At 37.9% G+C, this 24,609-nt stretch overlaps 2 protein-coding genes and 3 long non-coding RNA genes across 5 annotated transcripts; 4 read left to right on the forward strand and 1 right to left on the reverse strand.

The window, feature by feature from the left end:
* The first annotated feature begins 590 nt into the window (after positions 1-590).
* LOC103510174 lies at positions 591-17,140 on the forward strand. The gene is made up of 5 exons (XM_026824293.1): positions 591-758; positions 12,604-12,750; positions 13,170-13,606; positions 14,396-14,543; positions 16,563-17,140. Exons 1-5 carry the CDS (start codon positions 605-607, stop codon positions 17,138-17,140), a joined length of 1,464 nt encoding a protein of 487 aa, XP_026680094.1. The 5' UTR covers positions 591-604.
* Positions 3,066-4,859, reverse strand: LOC103510171. Its single transcript, XR_003391790.1, has 2 exons — positions 4,793-4,859; positions 3,066-3,226 (listed from the first exon to the last, which is right to left on the reverse strand). It is a non-coding gene; the product is annotated as an uncharacterized LOC103510171 (long non-coding RNA).
* Positions 17,141-17,234: 94 nt separating the features above from the next.
* Positions 17,235-21,694, forward strand: LOC103510175 (neurofilament heavy polypeptide-like). Its single transcript, XM_026824294.1, has 6 exons — positions 17,235-17,256; positions 17,538-17,987; positions 18,281-18,709; positions 19,094-19,380; positions 20,933-20,990; positions 21,526-21,694. Exons 1-6 carry the CDS (start codon positions 17,235-17,237, stop codon positions 21,627-21,629), a joined length of 1,350 nt encoding a protein of 449 aa, XP_026680095.1. The 3' UTR covers positions 21,630-21,694.
* Positions 21,695-21,954: 260 nt separating this feature from the next.
* LOC113467851 lies at positions 21,955-22,548 on the forward strand. Its single transcript, XR_003391792.1, has 2 exons — positions 21,955-22,253; positions 22,405-22,548. It is a non-coding gene; the product is annotated as an uncharacterized LOC113467851 (long non-coding RNA).
* Positions 22,549-23,074: 526 nt separating this feature from the next.
* On the forward strand, positions 23,075-24,359 carry LOC113467849. The gene is made up of 3 exons (XR_003391789.1): positions 23,075-23,855; positions 24,053-24,085; positions 24,228-24,359. It is a non-coding gene; the product is annotated as an uncharacterized LOC113467849 (long non-coding RNA).
* The last annotated feature ends 250 nt before the right edge of the window (positions 24,360-24,609 follow it).

The following is a 24,609-nucleotide window of genomic DNA, read 5'->3' on the forward strand; positions in this document are numbered from 1 at the left end:
TGGTTCCACTCAAATAACAGCTTTCAACACTACTGTCAGTAGTTCTATCAATACAAGCCAGGTGAATGTTCCCATGAACTCCAGCCAAGTAAACGGTTCCATGAACACAAGCCCCATGGATGGTTCTATGAACACAAGCAAAATGGATGGTTCTATGAACACAAGCCAAATGGATGGTTCTATGGTTCCATGAACACAAGCCCCATGGATGGTTCTATGAACACAAGCAAAATGGATGGTTCTATGAACACAAGCCAAATGGATGGTTCTTCTATGAACACAAGCCAAATGGATGCTTCTATGAACACAAGCCAAATGAATGCTTCTGTGAACAAAATTTTCAAAGTTTCCCCTAATAAATCAAATGGTCAAATCCTCAATGAAACTACTAACAAGGGTAATCTCTCCCAACGTCAGTCTCTGGCATTGAATATGTCCAGCCAGAATACAAGTGAGCTAAACAGTATGGAAGAACAGAGCTTGATGTCAAGTAAGGATCTGAGTACAGAAGAGAGCAACCCACATCAAGAAATTCTGAGTGACTCATTCCAATATTACTCGGGACCGGATTTAGCCAATAAACAGTACGGAAGAACAAAGCTTGATGTCAAGTAAGGATCTGAGTACAGAGGAGAGCAACCCACATCAAGAAATTCTGAGTGACTCATTCCAATATTACTCGGGACCGGATTTAGCCAATAAGGAGAATGATTTGAACCAATCTAATCACATGCATTATACCTCTGCAGTGAAAGAGGGTAAGTTGAGAAATTCCCAAGTGTTAGAAATGTATAGTGGTGCTTATTCATACTCTACTGGTGCCCATTTTCACCCATTTTCTTGAGACTATATGGGTATTTTTTTGTCTGGATCTATCCAATCCAGATTAAAAAAAAAACCTCCTGGTGAGGCTAAAATTCCATACCTCGGTCGGGAATTGAACCCTCGCCCTCCTGATTACCAGGCGGGCATCTTGACATTACTGACCACTACACAATCGAGGTAAGTTCCATGAAAATAAATGTAGATTAATAAAAAGTATTACAATTATTCCTTTATTTTCCTCCTAGGTGAAATCTGCGGAGAAAATCAAACAACCCAATGGAAGTTTACAAAAAAGCCAAAAGGAGAACCTACCGAAGAAAGTGACCACCAGGTTAACACTATATTTGTGGTTGAAGTCTCAAACAATGTTGATGATAAAATTCCATACTTTGGTTAGAATTGAATCATTGAACCCACGCCCTACCGATTACCAAGCAAGCATCTTGACCAATACCCCACCAAGGCAATAGCTAAAGTTATTTATTATTTTTTTCTTTTTTTCATTACCATTATAATATTATAGTATAGCTTCGCTATGCTTATTGTAATAGAAAATGAAATTGTAGGTCCCCAGAATTTCGACTTTTATACGAAATACACAACCACACCGGGGATTTAGCTCCACTAACGCTGGGTGATGCGTTTAATTTTTTTTTTCTTTAATACTGACTGAAAATTTTAATGCACATTTCAGATGATCTCAACACATTCAGTCCAGATTTGGAGGCGAACAAGAAAGACACCAAAAAGTCCACCATTAAACCAAGTCAAATACCAATGTCCAGACGTACCAATGTTCTGAGACCGACCAAGTTTACCAGCGACAACATTAAGGTTCCACCCAAACCTCTTGCTAAGGTAAGCAAGTCCAGTTATAAACTGAAGGAGGTACTGTCCATTTTCACCGATTTTCTTGAGACTACAGGGGTATTTTTTGTCTGAATCTAGTGAATCAATCAAATGCAGATTCACTTTGGAAAAAAAAAAATGGTATTTTCAAAGCCATCGAATCCAATTACTAGAATCCATTTAATTCGGATTCATTGATGAGTTGTTAGATTCAAAACAAATAAATACCTACGCCTCTTGTTAAGGCTAAAATTCCATACCTTGGTCGGGATTGAACCCACGCCCATTTGATTACCAGGTGGCCATCTTGACATTATTGACCACTACACCATCAAGGTAAGTTCTAAGAAAACGTAAATTAATGAGAAGTATTACAAGCATTCCTTTACTTTTTCTCTTATGGTCGTGGTGACAGATAAAATTCTCAGAAGTGAGGCGTATCTGGTCGTTTTCATGGGCGAATGACCTTTGACGGTTGATTTCCTTTTATTTTTGCAATTTTAAACTACTGCGTGCTGACAATTTCCATGTTTAGAATTTCCAATGCTGTCGAAATTATCAGAACTTGTCACACGATAACAATTCTTTCCTCCCACCTTTTTGAATTTTTGACGTCCAGTCAGTCTGGTTCTGGGTATATTCTGTGATTTCGGGTGATTAGATAAGTGTGTTAAGCACGTGTTGAGATTTAAGTGTGTTGAGCTCGAATGCTCGTCACAAAATAATGGTCATCGATTATACGCCAAATTTTAGCCGGCGCGGACTTGTACTCGAACCACCAACCTACAGATCCCAAGTCCAAGTGTACACTACTCAGTACGCAGGGTTTAAAGTAATTGGTTTCTTGTAAAAATACCTATTATCAGACAAAAGGCAGACAGATTGATTAATTATGATATTTATGATAGATTATGTAAAATGTTGATGATGTAAATATACCTATTTGAGTAATCATAATAGTTAAATACCTGCCTTACGATGACGTTGTAATGATTTAATACGCAGGTGTAAATTTACATTTTTCTGCCTTATAATTATTCGATTCAAGAGGTTTGGCATTATAGGTATCTACCTATCTACCTATAGCCTATAGTATCCAATCATTTACTTACATAGTATGTATAAGTGTATGATAATATATAATATAAAGTTAAGTTTGTAAAACGTAGGTACCGCCCACATGCTAAAGGAGCAAGCATGATAATATTCTTCTTATGAATTCTTAACAATGCCACCCATAGGTGATGGGCTCTCACTTTTTTCAATAATAAATAACACCCCAAAAGATTTTTAAATCTTATCTATTGCTTCTTCGATGGTTCTACAAATACCTCCTCAAAGAGCTTTCCTGGCAGTGTAGGTAGGTAATTTTGAAATTCGTTTGACTCTTGTCGGTTCGATCCTTGCCACTGCGGTTGTTTGTTGTTGGGTCTCTTGGATGTAGTTCTTCTTGTGGTACGGTCGATGTTGTTGAAATTATTGTTGTTCGCCGTAGAAAGGAATGGATTTCCCTCATATTCCGGAGACAGGCCATTTCTCCTATTACTCATACCTGTAACGGGAATGATGAAAAATACGTACAAGTATAGTAATCAAGAATACATATTACTGCTCGTACCTGTGTATGTACAAGTACAATATATTGTAGTTTGTATTATAAAATAATGATTTATGTGAACTTCCGTCATTATAGGTGCCTGATGCATGTATGAGCCGTCTTTATAAGTATCAGAAAATACCAAGAAGAAGATGACTTTGATTGTAGAGAGTTCATAACTTTATGTTGATATCTATCTATCTGAGACCGCCTGGTGTTTTCCATATGGAGGTATATGCCAATTTTGCCGAGTGGTATTGTAAAATAATGATTTATGTGAACTTCCGTCATTATACATAGGTGCCTGATGCATGTATGAGCCGTCTTTATAAGTATGCTAACTTATCAGAAAATACCAAGAAGAAGATGACTATGATTGTACAGACTAGAGAGTTCATAACTTTATGTTGATATCTATCTATCTGAGACCGCCTGGTGTTTTCCATATGGAGGTATATGCCAATTTTGCCGAGTTACGAAAATTATGTATTTAAGTATAGTAATCAAGAATATTACTGCTCACACCTGTGTATTGTAAAATAATGATTTATGTGAACTTCCGTCATTATACATAGGTGCCTGATGCATGTATGAGCCGTCTTTATAAGTATGCTAACTTATCAGAAAATACCAAGAAGAAGATGACTATGATTGTACAGACTAGAGAGTTCATAACTTTATGTTGATATCTATCTATCTGAGACCGCCTGGTGTTTTCCATATGGAGGTATATGCCAATTTTGCCGAGTTCGTGTACATGCGTAGATAATCTTAGACATTTATGACATTAATATTAATAAATATTCCATAATGGTCAACGGTCAAATCTTTGGCTCTAATGAAAGGTTTTAGCTCTAACCAAATGGAAATTCCAAGGTTTAGTAAATATTTACAATGTAGACAATAACTGGGCGTAGGACTTAGTCATGTAACCCTTAGTTTTGTGCTTACTTTAAAGTTTAAATCAATAAACGAAACACTTAGGCCAGCCACTCACTATCAGGTAGACCTCACAGGTACGGCTGAAAAGGTCGGTCTGTCAGGTGTACCTGATACCTGATGAGCACACACCATCAGGTGGACCTGACAACAGGTCAGGTTGTATTAGGACTTAGTCATGTCACCCTTAGTTTTGTGCTTACTTTCAAGTTTAAATCAATAAACGAAACACTTAGGCCAGCCACTCACTATCAGGTAGACCTGACAGGTACGGCTGAAAAGGTCGGTCTGTCAGGTGTACCTGATACCTGATGAGCACACACCATCAGGTGGACCTGACAACAGGTCATCTGACAGGTACGGCTGAAAAGGTCGGTCTGTCAGGTGTACCTGATACCTGATGAGCACACACCATCAGGTGGACCTGACAACAGGTCAGGTCTATCTGTTACAAATGCCTTCGGTGCATTTATATAAAATCGTCCAAAGGATTTTCTGGAAGTCTCACCCCCGACCCCGGAACAAGCAGACCATATTCCCATTACTTACTAGTGGTGCTACGCCATGGTGCCTACCACTTACTATCAACTGTAGGTATCCTCCTCGTTGGCCTGCCTGGAGAGCTGAAGGGACTTCTGCATGTTACAAATGCCTTCGGTGCATTTAGGTATATAAAATCGTCCAAAGGATTTTCTGGAAGTCTCACCCCGGACCCCGGAACAAGCAGACCATATTCCCATTACTTACTGGTGGTGCTACGCCATGGTGCCTACCACTTACTATCAACTGTAGGTATCCTCCTCGTTGGCCTGCCTGGAGAGCTGAAGGGACTTCTGCTTCCAAAGAGGAAACCCAAGTTAATTCTTGACTGCGACGAATTTGAGTCTTCCATGAGTCGTACACCATTGTCTCCATAGTTCCTTGCGTCTCTTCGATCATCGGGGACTTCGTACTGAAAGTTAGAGTACCGTTGAGCGTCTTTCGGCTCGAGGATGATTACGGATTCGTCATTGGCGATGAAGTCTAAAGTCGAATCAGGTAGATCTGGAGGGAAAAGAAACAACATCGTGAGGGAATCCAGAGCGGAAAAGTGTATGAGATAAAAATACTCTGGAGCTGTGGGCCAGCCTAGTTAGCTTGGTTGATAGCGCATCTACTCTGTAAGTGCTAGGCCGCGGGTTCAATTCCCGCCCGAGATTTTATCCTGAACGGATAACGTTCATTCTCGGAACGGCTGCCTTTCTTCTATCCTGTCTTTCTTCTCTCTAAAAGCTCTGTAAGTGCTAGGCCGCGGGTTCGATTCCCGCCCGAGATTTTATCCTGAACGGATAACGTTCATTCTCGGAACGGCTGCCTTTCTTCTATCCTGTCTTTCTTCTCTCTAAAATTTCGGGACGATAAGACCTTAGCAGTTACAATTCCCTCTATCAAACCTCTTTATAAAGACAGAAAGAAAAAAAATCTCAATCTGTGTACCTATGTATACGCTGAGCATCGCGTCGCTTTGAACCTTAACGTTCGCATGGGATGCTTATTGAGGAGTCCCTATAATATGGGACTACTGCAGATAATATGGGACAACTACAGAGAATGTGGGACTACTGTGATAAGACCTTAGCAGTTACAATTTCCTCTATCAAACCTCTTTATAAAGACAGAAAGAAAGAAAAAATCTGAATCTGCTGAGCATCGCGTCGCTTTGAACCTTAATGTTCGCATGGGATGCTTATTGAGGAGTCCCTATAATATGGGACTACTGCAGATAATATGGGACAACTACAGAGAATGTGGGACTACTGAAACTTCCTGCGTCTTTAGCCAATATGGACAACTTGTCACCACTTGACCATACAAAGGCAAAGAGTCATAAACTGATAAATATGACTATGCCTAGAAAAAAGAAAACAATCCGGGAACCGAAATAGTTTTTGGAAAATGTTTAGGGTTTTCATATGACGCAAGTTTTTATCAGTTGAATAGATAGCGATGGTCGTGGTGACAGATAAAATTCTCAGAAGTGAGGCGTATCTGGTCGTTTTCATGGGCGAATGACCTTTAACGGCTGATTTCCTTTTATTTTTGCAATGTTAAACTACTGCGTGCTGACAATTTCCATGTTTAGAATTTCCAATGCTGTCGAAATTATCAGAACTTGTCACACGATAACAATTCTTTAAATTCCCTCTATCAAACCTCTTTATAAAGACAGAAAGAAAGAAAAAAATCTGAATCTGTGTACCTATGTATACGCTGAGTATCGCGTCGCTTTGAACCTTAACGTTCGCATGGGATGCTTATTGAGGAGTCCCTATAATATGGGGCTACTGCAGATAATATGGGACAACTACAGAGAATGTGGGACTACTGAAACTTCCTGCGTCTTTAGCCAATATGGACAACTTGTCACCACTTGACCATACATACAAAGGCAAAGAGTCATAAACTGATAAATATGACTATGCCTAGAAAAAAGAAAACAATCCGGGAACCGAAATAGTTTTTGGAAAATGTTTAGGGTTTTCATATGACGCAAGTTTTTATCAGTTGAATAGATAGCGACGGTCGTGGTGACAGATAAAATTCTCAGAAGTGAGGCGTATCTGTTCGTTTTCATGGGCGAATGACCTTTAACGGCTGATTTCCTTTTATTTTTGCAATGTTAAACTACTGCGTGCTGACAATTTCCATGTTTTCATACAATAGTGCTACCAATCCCCAGTCTCTGAGTAGCAATAAAAATTAAAATATGGGCTTATATTTTGTGCGATTTTAATGTAATTCCAAAGAACTACAAGTAGATATTACATAAAATCACAAAAAAGGTTCAATTAAAAGTCCCCATTCATTTAAAACTTTTTTTATTCGAATTTGAAGACACCGAAAATTTGAATTTCCCGCCATCATGAGTTGGCAGCACTGGTTCCCTATTCTTTTGTTTACAAAAACCGCCATTCAAATTTCGATGTCCGTTTTTTGTTCAACAGATTGCAAATGAAACAAATTTTATTCTAATTTTTTGATTTATTTCTTTATTTTTCAATAATTATTGTTCTGTCGCTACCCTTTTATTAATTTTATATCGAACTTTGAAAGCTACTTCACGGAACAGTAAGTACAGGATCCCTACTTTCAGAAATCTCTACTTTGTATCCCCTATCATTCTAATCATTCCCATCATAGAGCCCAGTGTCCCTTTGAAAACTTGAAGTGATAAATCAAATACAAACCATCTCTGAAGATTTGAGAATGATTATTATTCAATAGTCTCAAGACCCAAATGATTGCTAAGAGATTGCTTGTTCACTACTAACAGCAAGTGGAAGCTAATAATTACCTACTTGCTAGAGGAACAAGGTTCATTTGATCCAAATTGAAGGGGCTCAAAAAGATGTCCCATCTTTTGTGAAGTATGAAATTTTTATGGAATGCAGGTCTGGACACTGAAATCTTCTTATTCCTCTTTATTTTCTGGTATATTGTGACTTTTTCAGGCATCTATCTGTTTAAAGAGATTAATTGTTTAGAATAACTCACCATCACAATGGCGGGCAACATACCGGACCTATTGAAAGGAATGGATAGTGACCAGGAAGAAGATGAAGTGTTCATGGGTCCAATTACCAAGAGGGAACTACTTGCCCCGATTAAAATTACAAAGAAACCACAGAGGTAAATGTATATCATTTTCAGCTTAGTGCTTGAAACAGTCATTCTTCATGTTCAAGTGAGGTATGGTATATTGTGACTTTTTCAGGCATCTATCTGTTTCAAGAGATTAATTGTTTAGAATAGCTCACCATCACAATGGCGGGCAACATACCGGACCTACTGAAAGGAATGGATAGTGACCAGGAAGAAGATGAAGTGTTCATGGGTCCAATTACCAAGAGGGAACTACTTGCCCCAATTAAAATTACAAAGAAACCACAGAGGTAAATGTATATCATTTTCAGCTTAGTGCTTGAAACAGTCATTCTTCATGTTCAAGTGAGGTGTGCATTTACAGAGAATTCCAAGTGTCCAAAAGAAAATTTTTAATGAGAGGGAAAAAAGTTCTACCTTGTACATCAAATTAAAGTCCAAAATATGGTGACTAGAGCAACAGTAACCCTTATCATTGATACAGATGATAAAAAATGGTAGTCAGAAAAAAAGACCTATTACTTGCCTTGTTGAATAATACTTAAATTAAATGTAATGTTTTTCAGCCTTCCCAGAGCTAAGCATATTCAAGTGTCTACCCCAAGAGTAATTGAGAGAAAAAAAAGACCTATTACTGGTCTTGTTGAATAATACTTAAATTAAATGTAATGTTTTTCAGCCTTCCCAGAGCTAAGCATATTCAAGTGTCTACCCCAAGAGTAACCATTGAGCGATGAAGGAAAAGCTGACGTCAGTGTCAAGGAGAAAGTGGAGCAAAGTTTACTGGCAGAAAGTATGAAGAAAGCAATGGAACAAATGGAAGAGCTTAACCAAGATTTAAACGCATTGAGCGATGAAGGAAAAGCTGACGTCAATGTCAAGGAGAAAGTGGAGCAAAGTTTACTGGCAGAAAGTATGAAGAAAGCAATGGAACAAATGGAAGAGCTTAACCAAGATTTAAACTCGTGTAATGATGTGCATGAGAAATCTAGTGCTGATGTTCTTGAATCCAAAGCAGTTAGTGCTACTGGAAATGAAACTATAAACACTGTAGATATTGAAGAAAGTACAAACAAAACGGTCGATCGTGAGGAGATACCAGCGGTAGCAACAGTAGATCAGACGTCCGTATCGGAACAAGCAAGCAAAGAATATTGAAGTAGAAAGTACAAACAAAACAGTCGCTCGTGAGGAGATACCAGCGGTAGCAACAGTAGATCAGACGTCCGTATCGGAACAAGCAAGCAAAGGTCAAACAGCAAGCCATCACATTGAACTAAGTGAAATCAAAGAGGAGACAATTGATAAAACCCAAGGAATAGCTGACCACTGTAATAACAAAATCTAGTGCTGATGTTCTTGAATCCAAAGCAGTTAGTGCTACTGGAAATGAAATTATAAACACTGTAGATATTGAAGAAAGTACAAACAAATCAGTCGCTCGTGAGGAGATACCAGCGGTAGCAACAGTAGATCAGACGTCCGTATCGGAACAAGCAAGCAAAGATCAAACAGCAAGCCATCACATTCTATAAATACTGTGAATATTGAAGTAGAAAGTACAAACAAAACGGTCGATCGTGAGGAGATACCAGCGGTAGCAACAGTAGATCAGACGTCCGTATCGGAACAAGCAAGCAAACAAGTGAGGTGTGCATTTACAGAGAATTCCAAGTGTCCAAAAGAAAATTTTTAATGAGAGGGAAAAAAGTTCTACCTTGTACATCTAATTTAAGTCCAAAATATGGTGACTAGAGCAACAGTAACCCTTATCATTGATACAGATGATAAAAAATGGTAGTGGTCTTGTTGAATAATACTTAAATTAAATGTAATGTTTTTCAGCCTTCCCAGAGCTAAGCATATTCAAGTGTCTACCCCAAGAGTAAAGTAGTGAGAAAAAAAGACCTATTACTGGTCTTGTTGAATAATATTTAAATTAAATGTAATGTTTTTCAGCCTTCCCAGAGCTAAGCATATTCAAGTGTCTACCCCAAGAGTAATTGATAGCATCAATTTGGTTACTCCAATTAAATCATCAACAAATAACACACCCCTGGATCTGTCCTTTAAAAAATCAAGCCCAGTTGTGGTTGATTTGTCAACACCAGCTGTGTCTAAGACCATCCCTGTTCCAGATACTCCCAGATCAATTCTCAATGAGTCAGACTTCATGGATGAATCAGGTATGTATTAATTACTGATGTGGTTATATTTAACTAAAGGTACTTACTCGTACTTACTTTACTTGACCCATATCCCAATAATTGAGTTTTAAGCTCTTAAAAAAAGGGAGGGGGGTGAATTTGACAAAGCCTGAAGACATGAAGTATATCAAACATTAGCCCAAAATTAAAACATGACAATAATTATTGTAGGCAGTCCACGAAATACAAGATATACTTACTTTACTTGACCCATATCCCAATAATTGAGTTTTAAGCTCTTAAAAAAGGGAGGGGGGTGAATTTGACAGAAAGCCTGAAGACATGAAGTATATCAAACATTAGCCCAAAATTAAAACATGACAATAATTATTGTAGGCAGTCCACGAAATACAAGATCATTTAACTAAAGGCCTGAAGACATGAAGTATATCAAACATTAGCCCAAAATTAAAACATGACAATAATTATTGTAGGCAGTCCACAAAATACAAGATACTAATGGAAAGTGATTTGATTTCTCAACAGACATGGGGATCAGTGTGGACAGTGTTCTTGTTGATTTATCCCGGGAAATACAAGATACTAATGGAAAGTGATTTGATTTCTCAACAGACATGGGGATCAGTGTGGACAGTGTTCTTGTTGATTTATCCCGGGAAGTTTGGGCGATACACCTGGAAGAATAAATCGGATTTGGGGGGATTAATATTGTGAAGTGGACTTACCGCGTTGGTTTACTAGGTATCTTGTTGATATGCATGCCTATGAAGCAGCCTCCGTGGCCGAGTGGGTATCACACTAGGCTTGAACGCCGGAGGTACCGGGTTCGATTCCGCGTGGTCAAAGAGATATTGAGGCAGAAATGGAAATTGAAATGAGACAGCTACAAAATGGTTTCCACTCGCAGAACCAATCTTTACAAATTCAGTCATTCTTCAACTCGAGCAAACAGAATGGCAAGTGTCCCAATATAAATCTGTCACATACCCAGGCTTCGTGAGGACAATTGAGTAGCTACTTTAATCGAATAGCGACCAGTGGTGGTATTACCAGTGAAAAAAGATTATTGAAATAATTATGTGGAAATTGATTGCAAAGGAGGCACTTAGTAATGCTGTGATATCCACAAAAGTTGGATTCCACTCACAGAACCAATCTTTACAAATTCAGTCATTCTTCAACTCGAGCAAACAGAATGGCAAGTGTCCCAATATAAATCTGTCACATACCCAGGGTGGTGAAAAGAATGAAACACATGTGAATGCTACACGCTTGTCTGTCAATGGTTCCACTCGAATAACAGCTTTCAACACTACTGTCAGTAGTTCTATCAATACAAGCCAGGTGAATGGTTCCATGAACTCTAGCCAAGTAAACGGTTCCATGAACACAAGCCCCATGGATGGTTCTATGAACACAAGCGAAATGGATGGTTCTTCTATGAACACAAGCCAAATGGATGGTTCTATGAACACAAGCCAAATGAATGCTTCTGTGAACAAAAGTTTCAAAGTTTCCCCTAATAAATCAAATGGTCAAATCCTCAATGAAACTACTAACAAGGGTAATCTCTCCCAACGTCAGTCTCTGGCATATGAACACAAGCCAAATGGATGGTTCTATGAACACAAGCCAAATGGATGGTTCTATGAACACAAGCCAAATGGATGGTTCTATGAACAAAAGTTTAAAAGTTTCCCCTAATAAATCAAATGGTCAAATCCTCAATGAAACTACTAACAAGGGTAATCTCTCCCAACGTCACATGAACACAAGCCCCATGGATGGTTCTATGAACACAAGCGAAATGGATGGTTCTATGAACACAAGCCAAATGGATGGTTCTATGAACATAAGCCAAATGAATGCTTCTGTGAACAAAAGTTTAAAAGTTTCCCCTAATAAATCAAATGGTCAAATCCTCAATGAAACTACTAACAAGGGTAATCTCTCCCAACGTCAAACAAGAGATCTTGTCATAAACTCAAAAAGGTACTGGTGCCCATTTTCACCCATTTTCTTGAGACTATACGGGTATTTTTTTGTCTGGATCTATCCAATCCAGATTCACAAAAAAAGCAAGTGAGCTAAACAGTACGGAAGAACAGAGCTTGATGTCCAGTAAGGATCTGAGTACAGAGGAGAGCAACCCACATCAAGAAATTCTGAGTGACTCATTCCAATATTACTCGGGACCGGACTTAGCCAATAAGGAGAATGATTTAAACCAATCAAATCACATGCATTATACCTCTGCAGTGAAAGAGGGTAAGTTGAGAAATTCCCAAGTGTTAGAAATGTATAGTGGTGCTTATTCATACTGCCCAAATGAGACTAAAGAGTCCCTTTACCCCAGCAGTATGTTAACACTATATTTGTGGTTGAAGTCTCAAACAATGTTGATGATAAAATTCCATACTTTGGTTTTGAACCCACGCCCTACCGATTACCAAGCAAGCATCTTGACCAATACCCCACCAAGGCAATAGCTAAAGTTATTTATTATTTTTTTCTATTAAGTATGTAGGTAGGTATCTTAATTTCCCCCACTAAATTATTATTATTTTTTTCACGATCTTTCAGAAGACCCTCATCTGAATGCAACATTTGAGAAGCTGTCTGTGAGTCATTCACACTCTGTGTTGATTTCACACGCAACTAATCCTGCTGAAGATACCCTGGAAGAAATTGATATCCTCGAGACCTATGGCTACAAGACAGCTGATAACAGTGAGTTTAAAAAAATATTTTCAAGGAGTGTCCACACATAGTCGACCCGTCGATCGACGTCGACTGAAACCGTACACTACCTCGACAACGTAGATTCACTTCTTTACCACGTCGATCGATAGGTCGGACGGCATCGACTATGTGCGGACACACCTTTAGAGATCTCTTCTTGTAAGGCAGAGGGGGTTGAACTGCTTTGAATATGGTGCATTTGATGTTTCAAAATCGATACAATCGAAACTAAGTAATTTCTAAGGAGTAATTAAAAGAGAGAAACAAAGATTTTTGTTTTAAATTGAGGTTGATGAACTTTTTTTTTTTGGGAGGTTTATCGTCACTGTATAAATGCTTAGGTCTTAAGTGACTATGACTACTTTGTTATGTCTATTATAACAACATAACCCTTCTTCGTGTTTCAGATAAGCTCATCATTCCTACTATCAACATTCTCTCTGCCACCGCTACAACCATTGAAGAATCTGATCTAGAAGACCCAGACCATGAAACAAGCACTGGAGCTAACGAATCTAAACAATCCAACAAACAAAGAACGTCCATTCAGTCAATATCTCAGCAAGAAGTGAAAGATTTAAACAAGTCTTCAAATGAGATAAACGACCCAAAGGTAGCCACAGAGTCTGTCATTGAGGTGGGCCAGAACATGTCCACAAATGAGTCTCATGTCCCTACACTAAATCAAACTTCAGATCATACTAAACATGTACAGGTGACTGATTCAAACATGGAACAAGATGAATCCGTCCGAGATATTTCTCAGATGATGGCAAATACTTCGATTCAAACAAAAGCTATGGAAAGTTTCAAAGCCGATGAAGAGGCTTATGAGGAAAGTTCTGAAGCTAATAAAGAGACTTATGAGGAAAGTTCTAAAGCCAATGAAGAGGCTTATAAGGAAAGTTCTAAAGCCAATGGAGAGGCTGAGGAAGGTTCTAAAGATAATGAAGAATTCTGGTCAGAAAACACAGCGTGCCCCCTCTCCTAACCTTTGACCTTCAATCACTACAGTCTACACATGCCAAGTTCCCATCTGTGAACTTAATTCACATCAAATTTCATACGTTCAGCGTTCAGTGTTGATCATGCTTATTTCCTACGGAATTCTCAGTTGATCATGCTTATTTCCTACGGAATTCTTACTGACAGACTTAAACTATAGCCACAGAGTCTGTCATTGAGGCGGGCCAGAACATGTCTACAAATGAGTCTCATGTCCCTACACTAAATCAAACTTCAGATTATACTAAACATATACAGGTGACTGATTCAAACATGGAACAAGATGAATCCGTCCGAGATATTTCTCAGATGATGGCAAATACTTCGATTCAAACAAAAACAAAAGCTATGGAAAGTTTCAAAGCCGATGAAGAGGATTATGAGGAAAGTTCTGAAGCTAATAAAGAGACTTATGAGGAAAGTTCTAAAGCCAATGAAGAGGCTTATAAGAAAAGTTCTAAAGCCAATGGAGAGGCTGAGGAAGGTTCTAAAGATAATGAAGAGACTTATGAGGAAAGTTCTAATGGAGAGACGTATCCAAAGGAAAGACCTGGATTGAATGAAGAAGCAGTTGCTATGGAGACATCAGTGAATGAGACACAGAACGTGATCAATGTTATGTGTAGAGAATGGAGAGACGTATCCTAAGGAAAGACCTGGATTGAATGAAGAAGCAGTTGCTATGGAGACATCAGTGAATGAGACACAGAACGTGATCAATGTTATGTGTAGAGACAGCTATATCGGGCATTATGAAACTGTTAATATTACTCAAGGTAAGAATAAAATCCCAGAAGCTGTAGTTGGAACGTAGCATAGGTTTATGCCCTAAGCATAAAAAAAACACCATCATTCTTCTTTCAAGCCGAAAAGTCAAAGTGATTTTTTGTTCCAAGGATGTCAGGAGATGGTGAAACATGTAAACTCCTTGTCTGTTTTTAAAGCTATATCGGGCATTATGAAACTGTTAATGCTACTCAAGGTAAGAAAAAAATCCCAGAAGCTGTAGTTGGAAACGTAGCATAGGTTTATGCCCTAAGCATAAAAAAAACACCATCATCTTCTTTCAAGCCGAAAAGTCAAAGTGATTTTTTGTTCCAAGGATGTCAGGAGATGGTGAAACATGTAAACTCCTTGTCTGTTTTTAACTGTATTTCACAATACTTCTATTAATGAACAAGTTTCATATATTTGTCAAGTGAAAACATAGTATCTATCATTTCACCATCTTATTAGGTAGTCAAAGTGATGTAAATAGTGAAAACCTGATATGATACTCAAACTGTAGGCGGTTCGACCGACACCGATCAACCTAGTTCACACTGGTACACTAAATATTTTACGAAAGTCCCTGCAGTCAGAAATTATGTAGGCGTACCTTTACATTTTCCTTGTTTCTGTTTCAGGTGAAGCTTGTTCTCTCCTCTCGCCGCCGTGTCTAGATTTCAACGATGAAGATGATCTAAACCGCAGCATAATCGATAACACAGACGCCACAAATCATTGGAACATAAGGAAAGTTCTAAAGCCAATGAAGAGGCTTATAAGGAAAGTTCTAAAGCCAATGGAGAGGCTGAGGAAGGTTCTAAAGATAATGAAGATCCTTTCCCATCCTTCCTACTCAATTATCCTGATGATACTCATTCTCATGTTATGGTCAATGTACTCTGAACGAGTATAGAGGTGTACTACCCTAATACTCATTCAAGTACGAGTATTCTAATTTACCAGTATTTACTTAGTATCCAGTACTTCAACTGTAACCTATGTATTACTTAACCACATTTCTGACTAGCCTCTCTATTTTCTAGGTCTAGGGTACTTATACTTCCCATTTAGGTGCTGGCTCGACATGAGAGCAACAGAAAGTTTAGTAACCTTTGAAATAGGTATTTGCAATCAAAACGCGAGTGTATTTTTTTTTCATCTTGAGAGATGAGCCTCAGACCTTCTGCATGGCAAGGTATCACATTACCAATGGGCTAAAAATGCCTGGACACTTTAAAACAGTCCAACTTTAGGAAAGTATCTTGATGGTCAACAACTAAGTACATTTCCCCTTTTTCTCTTTTTACAGGGGCAGATCACACCCAAAGCTGTGGTTCCAGTTTCAGAGAAGTTGAATGAACATGGAGGTGAGTTAATATTAAATACATCATACACCATCATCTTCTTTCAAGCCGAAAAGTCAAAGTGATTTTTTGTTCTAAGGATGTCAGGAGATGGTGAAACATGTAAACTCCTTGTCTGTTTTTAACTGTATTTCACAATACTTTTATTAATGAACAAGTTTCATCTATTTGTCAAGTGAAAACATAATATCTATCATTTCACCATCTTATTAGTCAAAGTGATGTAAATAGTGAAGACCTGATATGATACTCAAACTGTAGGCGGTTCCACCAACACCGATCAACCTAGTTCACACTGGTACACTGAATATTTTACGAAACTCCTTGCAGTCAGAAATTATGTAGGCGTACCTTTACATTTTCCTTGTTTCTGTTTCAGGTGAAGCTTGTTCTCTCCTCTCGCCGCCGTGTCTGTTTCACAATACTTTTATTAATGAACAAGTTTCATATATTTGTCAAGTGAAAACATAGTATCTATCATTTCACCATCTTATTAGTCAAAGTGATGTAAATAGTGAAAACCTGATATGATACTCAAACTGTAGGCGGTTCGACCGACACCGATCAACTTAGTTCACACTGGTACACTGAATATTTTACGAAACTCCCTGCAGTCAGAAATTATGTAGGCGTACCTTTACATTTTCCTTGTTTCTGTTTCAGGTGAAGCTTGTTCTCTCCTCTCGCCGCCGTGTCCAGATTTCAACGATGAAGATGATCTAAACCGCAGCATAATCGATAACACAGACGCCACAAATCATTGGAAAGAAGTGAACACCGCCAACAACACCTACATCGATCTGTCACCCATCAAGAAGAATGCAAGTGGCGGGGATTACTTCACGGAAATACATAGTGACCATACATACGCCCATGGGGAACCTTCAGGCCAAGCTGGGAAGTCTGAAAGCAGTAACAGTGAGGACGAGCTTGTTCAAGATATATTTGTCAACACGACCAAGAAACTATTGAGTATTGTGGAAGAGAGTGAAGCGGATGATGGTGTTGAACAAATCCATGTCATTGAATCTGGAGATAATGCAGATGTTTCCATGCAGGATGAAGATATCGATGAGATAGTTCGGGTGACTGTGGAAAAACTAAAGGGCGATAAACTAAATGAAACGTTCATTGAAGAAGAAGAAACTAGTGCGAAGCAGATGAGTGTAGAGACAGCTATATCGGGCATTATGAAACTGTTAATATTACTCAAGGTAAGAATAAAATCCCAGAAGCTGTAGTTGGAAACGTAGCATAGGTTTATGCCCTAAGCATAAAAAAAACACCATCATCTTCTTTCAAGCCGAAAAGTCAAAGTGATTTTTTGTTCCAAGGATGTCAGGAGATGGTGAAACATGTAAACTCCTTGTCTGTTTTTAACTGTATTTCACAATACTTCTATTAATGAACAAGTTTCATATATTTGTCAAGTGAAAACATAGTATCTATCATTTCACCATCTTATTAGGTAGTCAAAGTGATGTAAATAGTGAAAACCTGATATGATACTCAAACTGTAGGCGGTTCGACCGACACCGATCAACCTAGTTCACACTGGTACACTAAATATTTTACGAAAGTCCCTGCAGTCAGAAATTATGTAGGCGTACCTTTACATTTTCCTTGTTTCTGTTTCAGGTGAAGCTTGTTCTCTCCTCTCGCCGCCGTGTCCAGATTTCAACGATGAAGATGATCTAAACCGCAGCATAATCGATAACACAGACGCCACAAATCATTGGAAAGAAGTGAACACCGCCAACAACACCTACATCGATCTGTCACCCATCAAGAAGAATGCAAGTGGCGGGGATTACTTCACGGAAATACATAGTGACCATACATATGCCCATGGGGAACCTTCAGGCCAAGCTGGGAAGTCTGAGAGCAGTAACAGTGAGGACGAGCTTGTTCAAGATATATTTGTCAACACGACCAAAAAACTATTGAGTATTGTGGAAGAGAGTGAAGCGGATGATGGTGTTGAACAAATCCATGTCAATGAATCTGGAGATAATGCAGATGTTTCCATGCAGGATGAAGATATCGATGAGATAGTTCGGGTGACTGTGGAAAAACTAAAGGGCGATCGTTTCAAATGCTAGAAAATCTAGAAATTGACTGCTAAGTCATTTTTCTTCTTGCATCCCAATACTTTCCGGAGATGTCTTGTATTTTTAGAAGGTCTAAGCACATTAAGAGATGATAGTACTTGAGTAACTATAGTTAAAAAGGGCCTTAAAAGAGACCGGATCGGGCTCTAAATCAAATGGACTGAATATTTTCTTTGTGTGTGAAACATGTTTACAACCTAATGTTTAAGAAATATCGTAAAAACCGAAAGAATCTCTTCCACCCAACCACTAATGTATTTGAACTTTCAGGAAGAACACCACGGAAAGAAACAACAACGCCCAAGATCAAATCTCCAGAGCCGCCCAAACATCTGAAATCTCCGCGACCTGTGAACCATCTCAAATCCCCCAAACCTTCATCTGCCAAACCGAACTTGAAATCACCCAACGCTTCTCTCGCGCCAAGCACGAAATTCACGGACAAAGCTTTCTCCCCCATTCTGGCGAGATTCAGAAACGTCCCCTCCTCCACGCCAGCCGTGAAAAATATGAGCAAAACCCCCACCCCGCGATCCAAAGTCAAAACTCCCGGTCCTGATGATTCCGAGAGGAAGCAAGGAATTCGCAAGTCTCTCTCCGCCTCTAAGGTGGAAGGACAGAACAAATCCGCGCAGACCAAGTTTGATTTGAGCTTGAACAATCGGAAGTTGGACTTCAAAAATGTCGAGTCCAAAATTGGTGAGTTTAAGTCCCACGTTATCAAACTGCAAACAGGATAAGGTAATTCATAAATCAGTGGGAAAAACAGGATATCATCAGGATTGGAATCAAGTTCCCATAAATCATTATTCCAAAACGTAATAAACCACGCTCCTGAATAGCATAGCTTTACCGACATGTAATGGTACAGAGTTAGAGCCTGGGAGGTAGGAGGTAGTAGTAAAGGTAAAAAAATAAAAGAATAATATCTCAAGCATAACTACCTACATATGTCTAATTATTATTATGTTAAGGCGGTCTGTTCTTGATCCCTTGTGTGCCGCGTCCATTTCTGTTGAGGACTATTGCACTGCATCTACTCGTATGTCTAATACTCGTACGATCTTCTCTTCTAAACTTCAGGCTCCATTCGAAAACCGGACGAAATTCCCGCTCTCCAGAAAGCTGTCAAGTCACCCATTTCCAAGCCAGTCAAGTCACCCACACCCAAGCCATCTCTCATCAAGCCACCTAAATTCACCGGCTCCAAATTACCCACCTCTCTGCCTACCAAGCGACCATCCAAGTTTCTCAACGTACAGAGCCCCATTGGTGCTTATATCCGGGACGGTTCGAAAGCCATGAACGAGAGCAAGAGAAGTGATTCTTCGTCCATTCCGAGGAAACTGCAGAAGTTGAACCCCACAGAGGTGAGTAGGTGTGGTAAACGGGAGGACATGGGTTCGAAATCAGGACATAATTAGGTTATCTCTCCTAGACTTTTTTTGAAGAAATGTTCATGTAAAAAACTGAAAAGCGTATGAGAAAAACTGAAAAACCTGGTTGGATTGCGGGGGTAAAGGAACTTTTCAGCCCTATCTTAGCAGGATAAGCAATGCATAATAGTTCATACCATTAGCAATCTTTAACGTTGCGCTTTTCAAAAGTAAAGGAGGTTGTTACTATTTGAACTCTTTTTTTTTTTCAAACCAAGTATTTTAAAATACCTACAACCCTTTTAGTAAGACACCATTGAAGCTGTACTTGTTTGCTTCCTTACAGATGAAGAAATGTTCATGTAAAACACTGAAAAGCGTATGAGAAAAACTGAAAAACCTGGTTAGATTGCGGGGGTAAAGGAACTTTTCAGCCCTATCTTAGCAGGATAAGCAGCGTATAATAGTTCATACCATTAGCAATCTTTAACGTTGCGCTTTTCAAAAGTAAAGGAGGTTGCCACTATTTGAACTTTTTTTTTCAAACCAAGTATTTTAAAATACCTACAGCCCTTTTAGTCACCATTGAAGCTGTACTTGTTTGCTTCCTTACAGAGAAGAAAAGTGGAGATCCTCAAGCAGTTATTTCCCTCCCGAATCCTTTCCCAAGATTGCGGGGGTAAAGGAACTGTTCAGCCCTATCTTAGCAGGATAAGCAATGCATAATAGCTCATACCATTAGCAATCTTTAACGTTGCGCTTTTCAAAAGTAAAGGAGGTTGTTACTATTTGAACTCTTTTTTTTTTCAAACCAAGTATTTTAAAATACCTACAACCCTTTTAGTAAGACACCATTGAAGCTGTACTTGTTTGCTTCCTTACAGAGAAGAAAAGTGGAGATCCTCAAGCAGTTATTTCCCTCCCGAATCCTTTCCCAATCATTGGAAAGAAGTGAACACCGCCAACAACACCTACATCGATCTGTCACCCATCAAGAAGAATGCAAGTGGCGGGGATTACTTCACGGAAATACATAGTGACCATACATACGCCCATGGGGAACCTTCAGGCCAAGCTGGGAAGTCTGAAAGCAGTAACAGTGAGGACGAGCTTGTTCAAGATATATTTGTCAACACGACCAAGAAACTATTGAGTATTGTGGAAGAGAGTGAAGCGGATGATGGTGTTGAACAAATCCATGTCATTGAATCTGGAGATAATGCAGATGTTTCCATGCAGGATGAAGATATCGATGAGATAGTTCGGGTGACTGTGGAAAAACTAAAGGGCGATGTACTTATACTTCCCATTAGGTGCTGGCTCGACATGAGAGCAACAGAAAGTAACCTTTGAAATAGGTATTTGCAATCAAAATGCGAGTGTATTTTTCTTTTTTTCATCTTGAGAGATGAGCCTCAGACCTTCTGCATGGCAAGGTATCACATTACCACTGGGCTAAAAATGCCTGGGCACTTTAAAACAGTCCAACTTTAGGAAAGTATCTTGATGGTCAACAACTACATTTCCCCTTTTTCTCTGGTTACAGGGGCAGATCACACCCAAAGCTGTGGTTCCAGTTTCAGAGAAGTTGAATGAACATGGAGGTGAGTTAATATTAAATACATCATTGAGCAACAGAAAGTAACCTTTGAAATAGGTATTTGCAATCAAAATGCGAGTGTATTTTTCTTTTTTTTTTTATCTTGAGAGATGAGCCTCAGACCTTCTGTATGGCAAGGTATCACATTACCACTGGGCTAAAAATGCCTGGACACTTTAAAACAGTCCAACTTTAGGAAAGTATCTTGATGGTCAACAACTACATTTCCCCTTTTTCTCTGGTTACAGGGGCAGATCACACCCAAAGCTGTGGTTCCAGTTTCAGAGAAGTTGAATGAACATGGAGGTGAGTTAATATTAAATACATCATACATTGTAAGAATAAAACAGAAGTTCAGCCTGTTGTATATCTGAATAGGTAATATCAATTTTTCGTAGTCCAATTTTTTTGTACTTATCTGTAGGGACTGACAAGAAACATCGGGGAACCCCATTTAAATAGGAAAAGGCTAGGAACAAGAGGAGAAAACTTTTGGGGCCAAGTTAAGAATGATAAAACTTTATTTATTTATTTTTCAGGAAACTCTGTACCAGTCTCAGCAGATGTCAGTATGAGTGAGACCCCTCTAATGTTATCACAGGATTTGGACATTACTGATACCATGCAACATACTGCCTTGTAATACTTCTCCAGGAATCACCTAGGCTACACTTTATCGTGTAATATGTACATCTCCCCGAATCTCAATGTCATTGTTTTATTCAATGTTCATTATGTGTGAACATATTCCAGATTCTATAAATAGGTGCCCTTAATAAGTTCATGTAATATGTATATCTCCCCCGAATCTCAATGTCATTGTTTTATTCAATGTTCATTATGTGTGAACATGTTCCAGATTCTATAAATAGGTGCCCTTAATAAGTTCTCATTAAAATTCAAGAGTTCTGTCTAACGAAATAGAATGCCAAACTTGGAACCATGTAATATGTATATCTCCCCCGAATCTCAATGTCATTGTTTTATTCAATGTTCATTATGTGTGAACATATTCCAGATTCTATAAATAGGTGCCCTTAATAAGTTCTCATTAAAATTCAAGAGTTCTGTCTAACGAAATAGAATGCCAAACTTGGAACCAATATATTCTAGATATTTTAATTTCATATTTTTCATAATAAACCTAAGAATCTTGCTTTCTATTTACTATTAACAATCTTGAATTCTCATCTTGATTTTTTTCTTTCTTTCAATTTTATTTATATGAATTTGATATCTACTCAGTTTATCATTGTACCCCACTCCTGTCCTTATTTTTCATTGGTAATTGTACTTTACAAAGGTAACTAAAGTGCTTCAAGTAATAGCTAACAGCTTTCTAATGTCCCACATCTGAAAGCACCTTATTTTTAACCTTCTGTTTGTGCTGACCCATATTGCTCTCCTATTTGTTTCAGGTCCTTATTTTTCCTTGTTTATGTGCTGTATTTTACTATGTGACTACTTTTCTAAGCATTTATGTATTTCCCTTTACTGTCTCTTTCTATTATGTAATATGGAAATGTAAAAATGAAAAGAAACAAATTTTTGTCTTTGTAGAATTTATTTTTCCTTGTTTATGTGCTGTATTTTACTATGTGACTACTTTTCTAAACATTTATGTATTTCCCTTTACTGTCTCTTTCTATTATGTAATATGGAAATGTAAAAATGAAAAGAAACAAATTTTTGTCTTTGTAGAAAAACAATTACATTTATTATTATTTTACATAACTTATAAAACACCTAACAATCTATTTCTTTTGTCCAGAGAACTTTTCTTTCAGTTTCAACTTGTAGGCGGCTTTCTTCAGTTGTCTGTTGTGGGATAGATTGTGCTTCTTGGAAAATCTAAGATTTCTGGTGAATTTGGGGCAGACCTGAAACAAATAGGAGAGCAATATGGGTCAGCACAAACAGAAGGTTAAAAATAAGGTGCTTTCAGATGTGGGACATTAGAAAGCTATTAGCTATTACTTGAAGCACTTTAGTTCCCTTTGTAAAGTACAATTACCAATTATGTACATGCACCATTTAAATAAGTACATAGCCAGTATGAGGGATAACAGTCCAATAAGCCTTAGTACTTACCTAAATAATGGATACCTCTCTACAGGAAACAGTAAGTTGTAAATAGATCTTTGTACTTCTATGAACATTTTCTAAGAAAACACATTAATATTGTGTGGGTAGGTAAGTGTAAGAAAAAGTTTTGCAAGTACATACTTAACTTACAGAATTTATGATAGATTAGGTACCTTATCATATCTATCAGTAGTGTTTTAAAATTTCTATTTTTTAAAATATAATTTATTTTACCTTTAGGTATGTAAGTTAAAAATTTCTTTTTATCTTGAGATTTTTTTTTTTCATGTTGTACTTAATAATATTGTTGTAGGTATTGTTTATTTTATTTATTAGTTTTTGTACCCTAATGCTATTTATTTATTTTTTGTAATAAAATTACTAAATATTTGAGGAAAAACTCCACGATCATGTTTACTTATTTTATGGCAGCAGTTTCATTTTCGTGTTAATGCTTATAAGCATAGCTTGATTTACAACACACAAGCTATAATTTGGATTCCAGCCACGCTTGAAACATTTAAAATTTGATATGCATTCCAAAATTCTAAAAAAAGTACCACAAATTGAATATGGTGGTGTAAAATGTAGATATTTTGTTAGGTTTGCATTTGAGCATGACTTAAGTTAAGAGCATTTCAAAATGAATTTAGACCCACCTTTTGCACTAATAGTTTCATCAACTTTTTTTTTACATTATCATGCCGCCACTGGTCGCTACTCATTTCAAACTTAGTCGCTCAATAGGTATTAAGCTGAAATAGTAACGTAAACCAAGTTATAGGTTACCTCTTACCTAGTCAAATCGAGTAGTATGCCTAAGTTAAGAGCATTTCAAAATGAATTTAGACCCACCTTTTGCACTAATAGTTTCATCAACTTTTTTTTTTTACATTATCATGCCGCCACTGGTCGCTACTCATTCAAACTTAGTCGCTCAATAGGTATTAAGCTGAAATAGTAACGTAAACCAAGTTATAGGTTACCTCTTACCTAGTCAAATCGAGTAGGTAGGTCTACTCGATTGTCTACCTGATGTCTATTGTTGGCAATAAAATCATCTAAGTACATTTTTCATCACCGACAGCTTACTTATCATTGTTATCAATTACCTATTTAAATTATTTTTGATCTCTCTGACTATTAAAAATCCTAGGTCTACTCGATTGTCTACCTGATGTCTATTGTTGGCAATAAAATCATCCAAGTACATTTTTCATCACCGACAGCTTACTTATCATTGTTATCAATTACCTATTTAAATTATTTTTGATCTCTCTGACTATTAAAAATAATAACAGTCCAATAAGCCTTGTCTAATCCTAAGCACTAAAAATTCTAAATCAACTTTGAGGAAACAATAGGCTGATGAAGAAATAGCCTATCTAATATCTGACATAACATGACGGAGTAGAACAAGTTTATGATCATTGGAATGTGGAATCCTATGTTCATGAGTGACATACAATTTTTCAAAGATGAGTTTCAAACATGTCTTGGAAGCAATGAAACAGCAAACAGCACCCATAACAGCTTGG

This window comes from Diaphorina citri, unplaced genomic scaffold, assembly GCF_000475195.1.
Source record: "Diaphorina citri unplaced genomic scaffold, Diaci psyllid genome assembly version 1.1 scaffold568, whole genome shotgun sequence".
Classification (NCBI taxonomy): Eukaryota; Metazoa; Arthropoda; class Insecta; order Hemiptera; family Psyllidae; genus Diaphorina; species Diaphorina citri.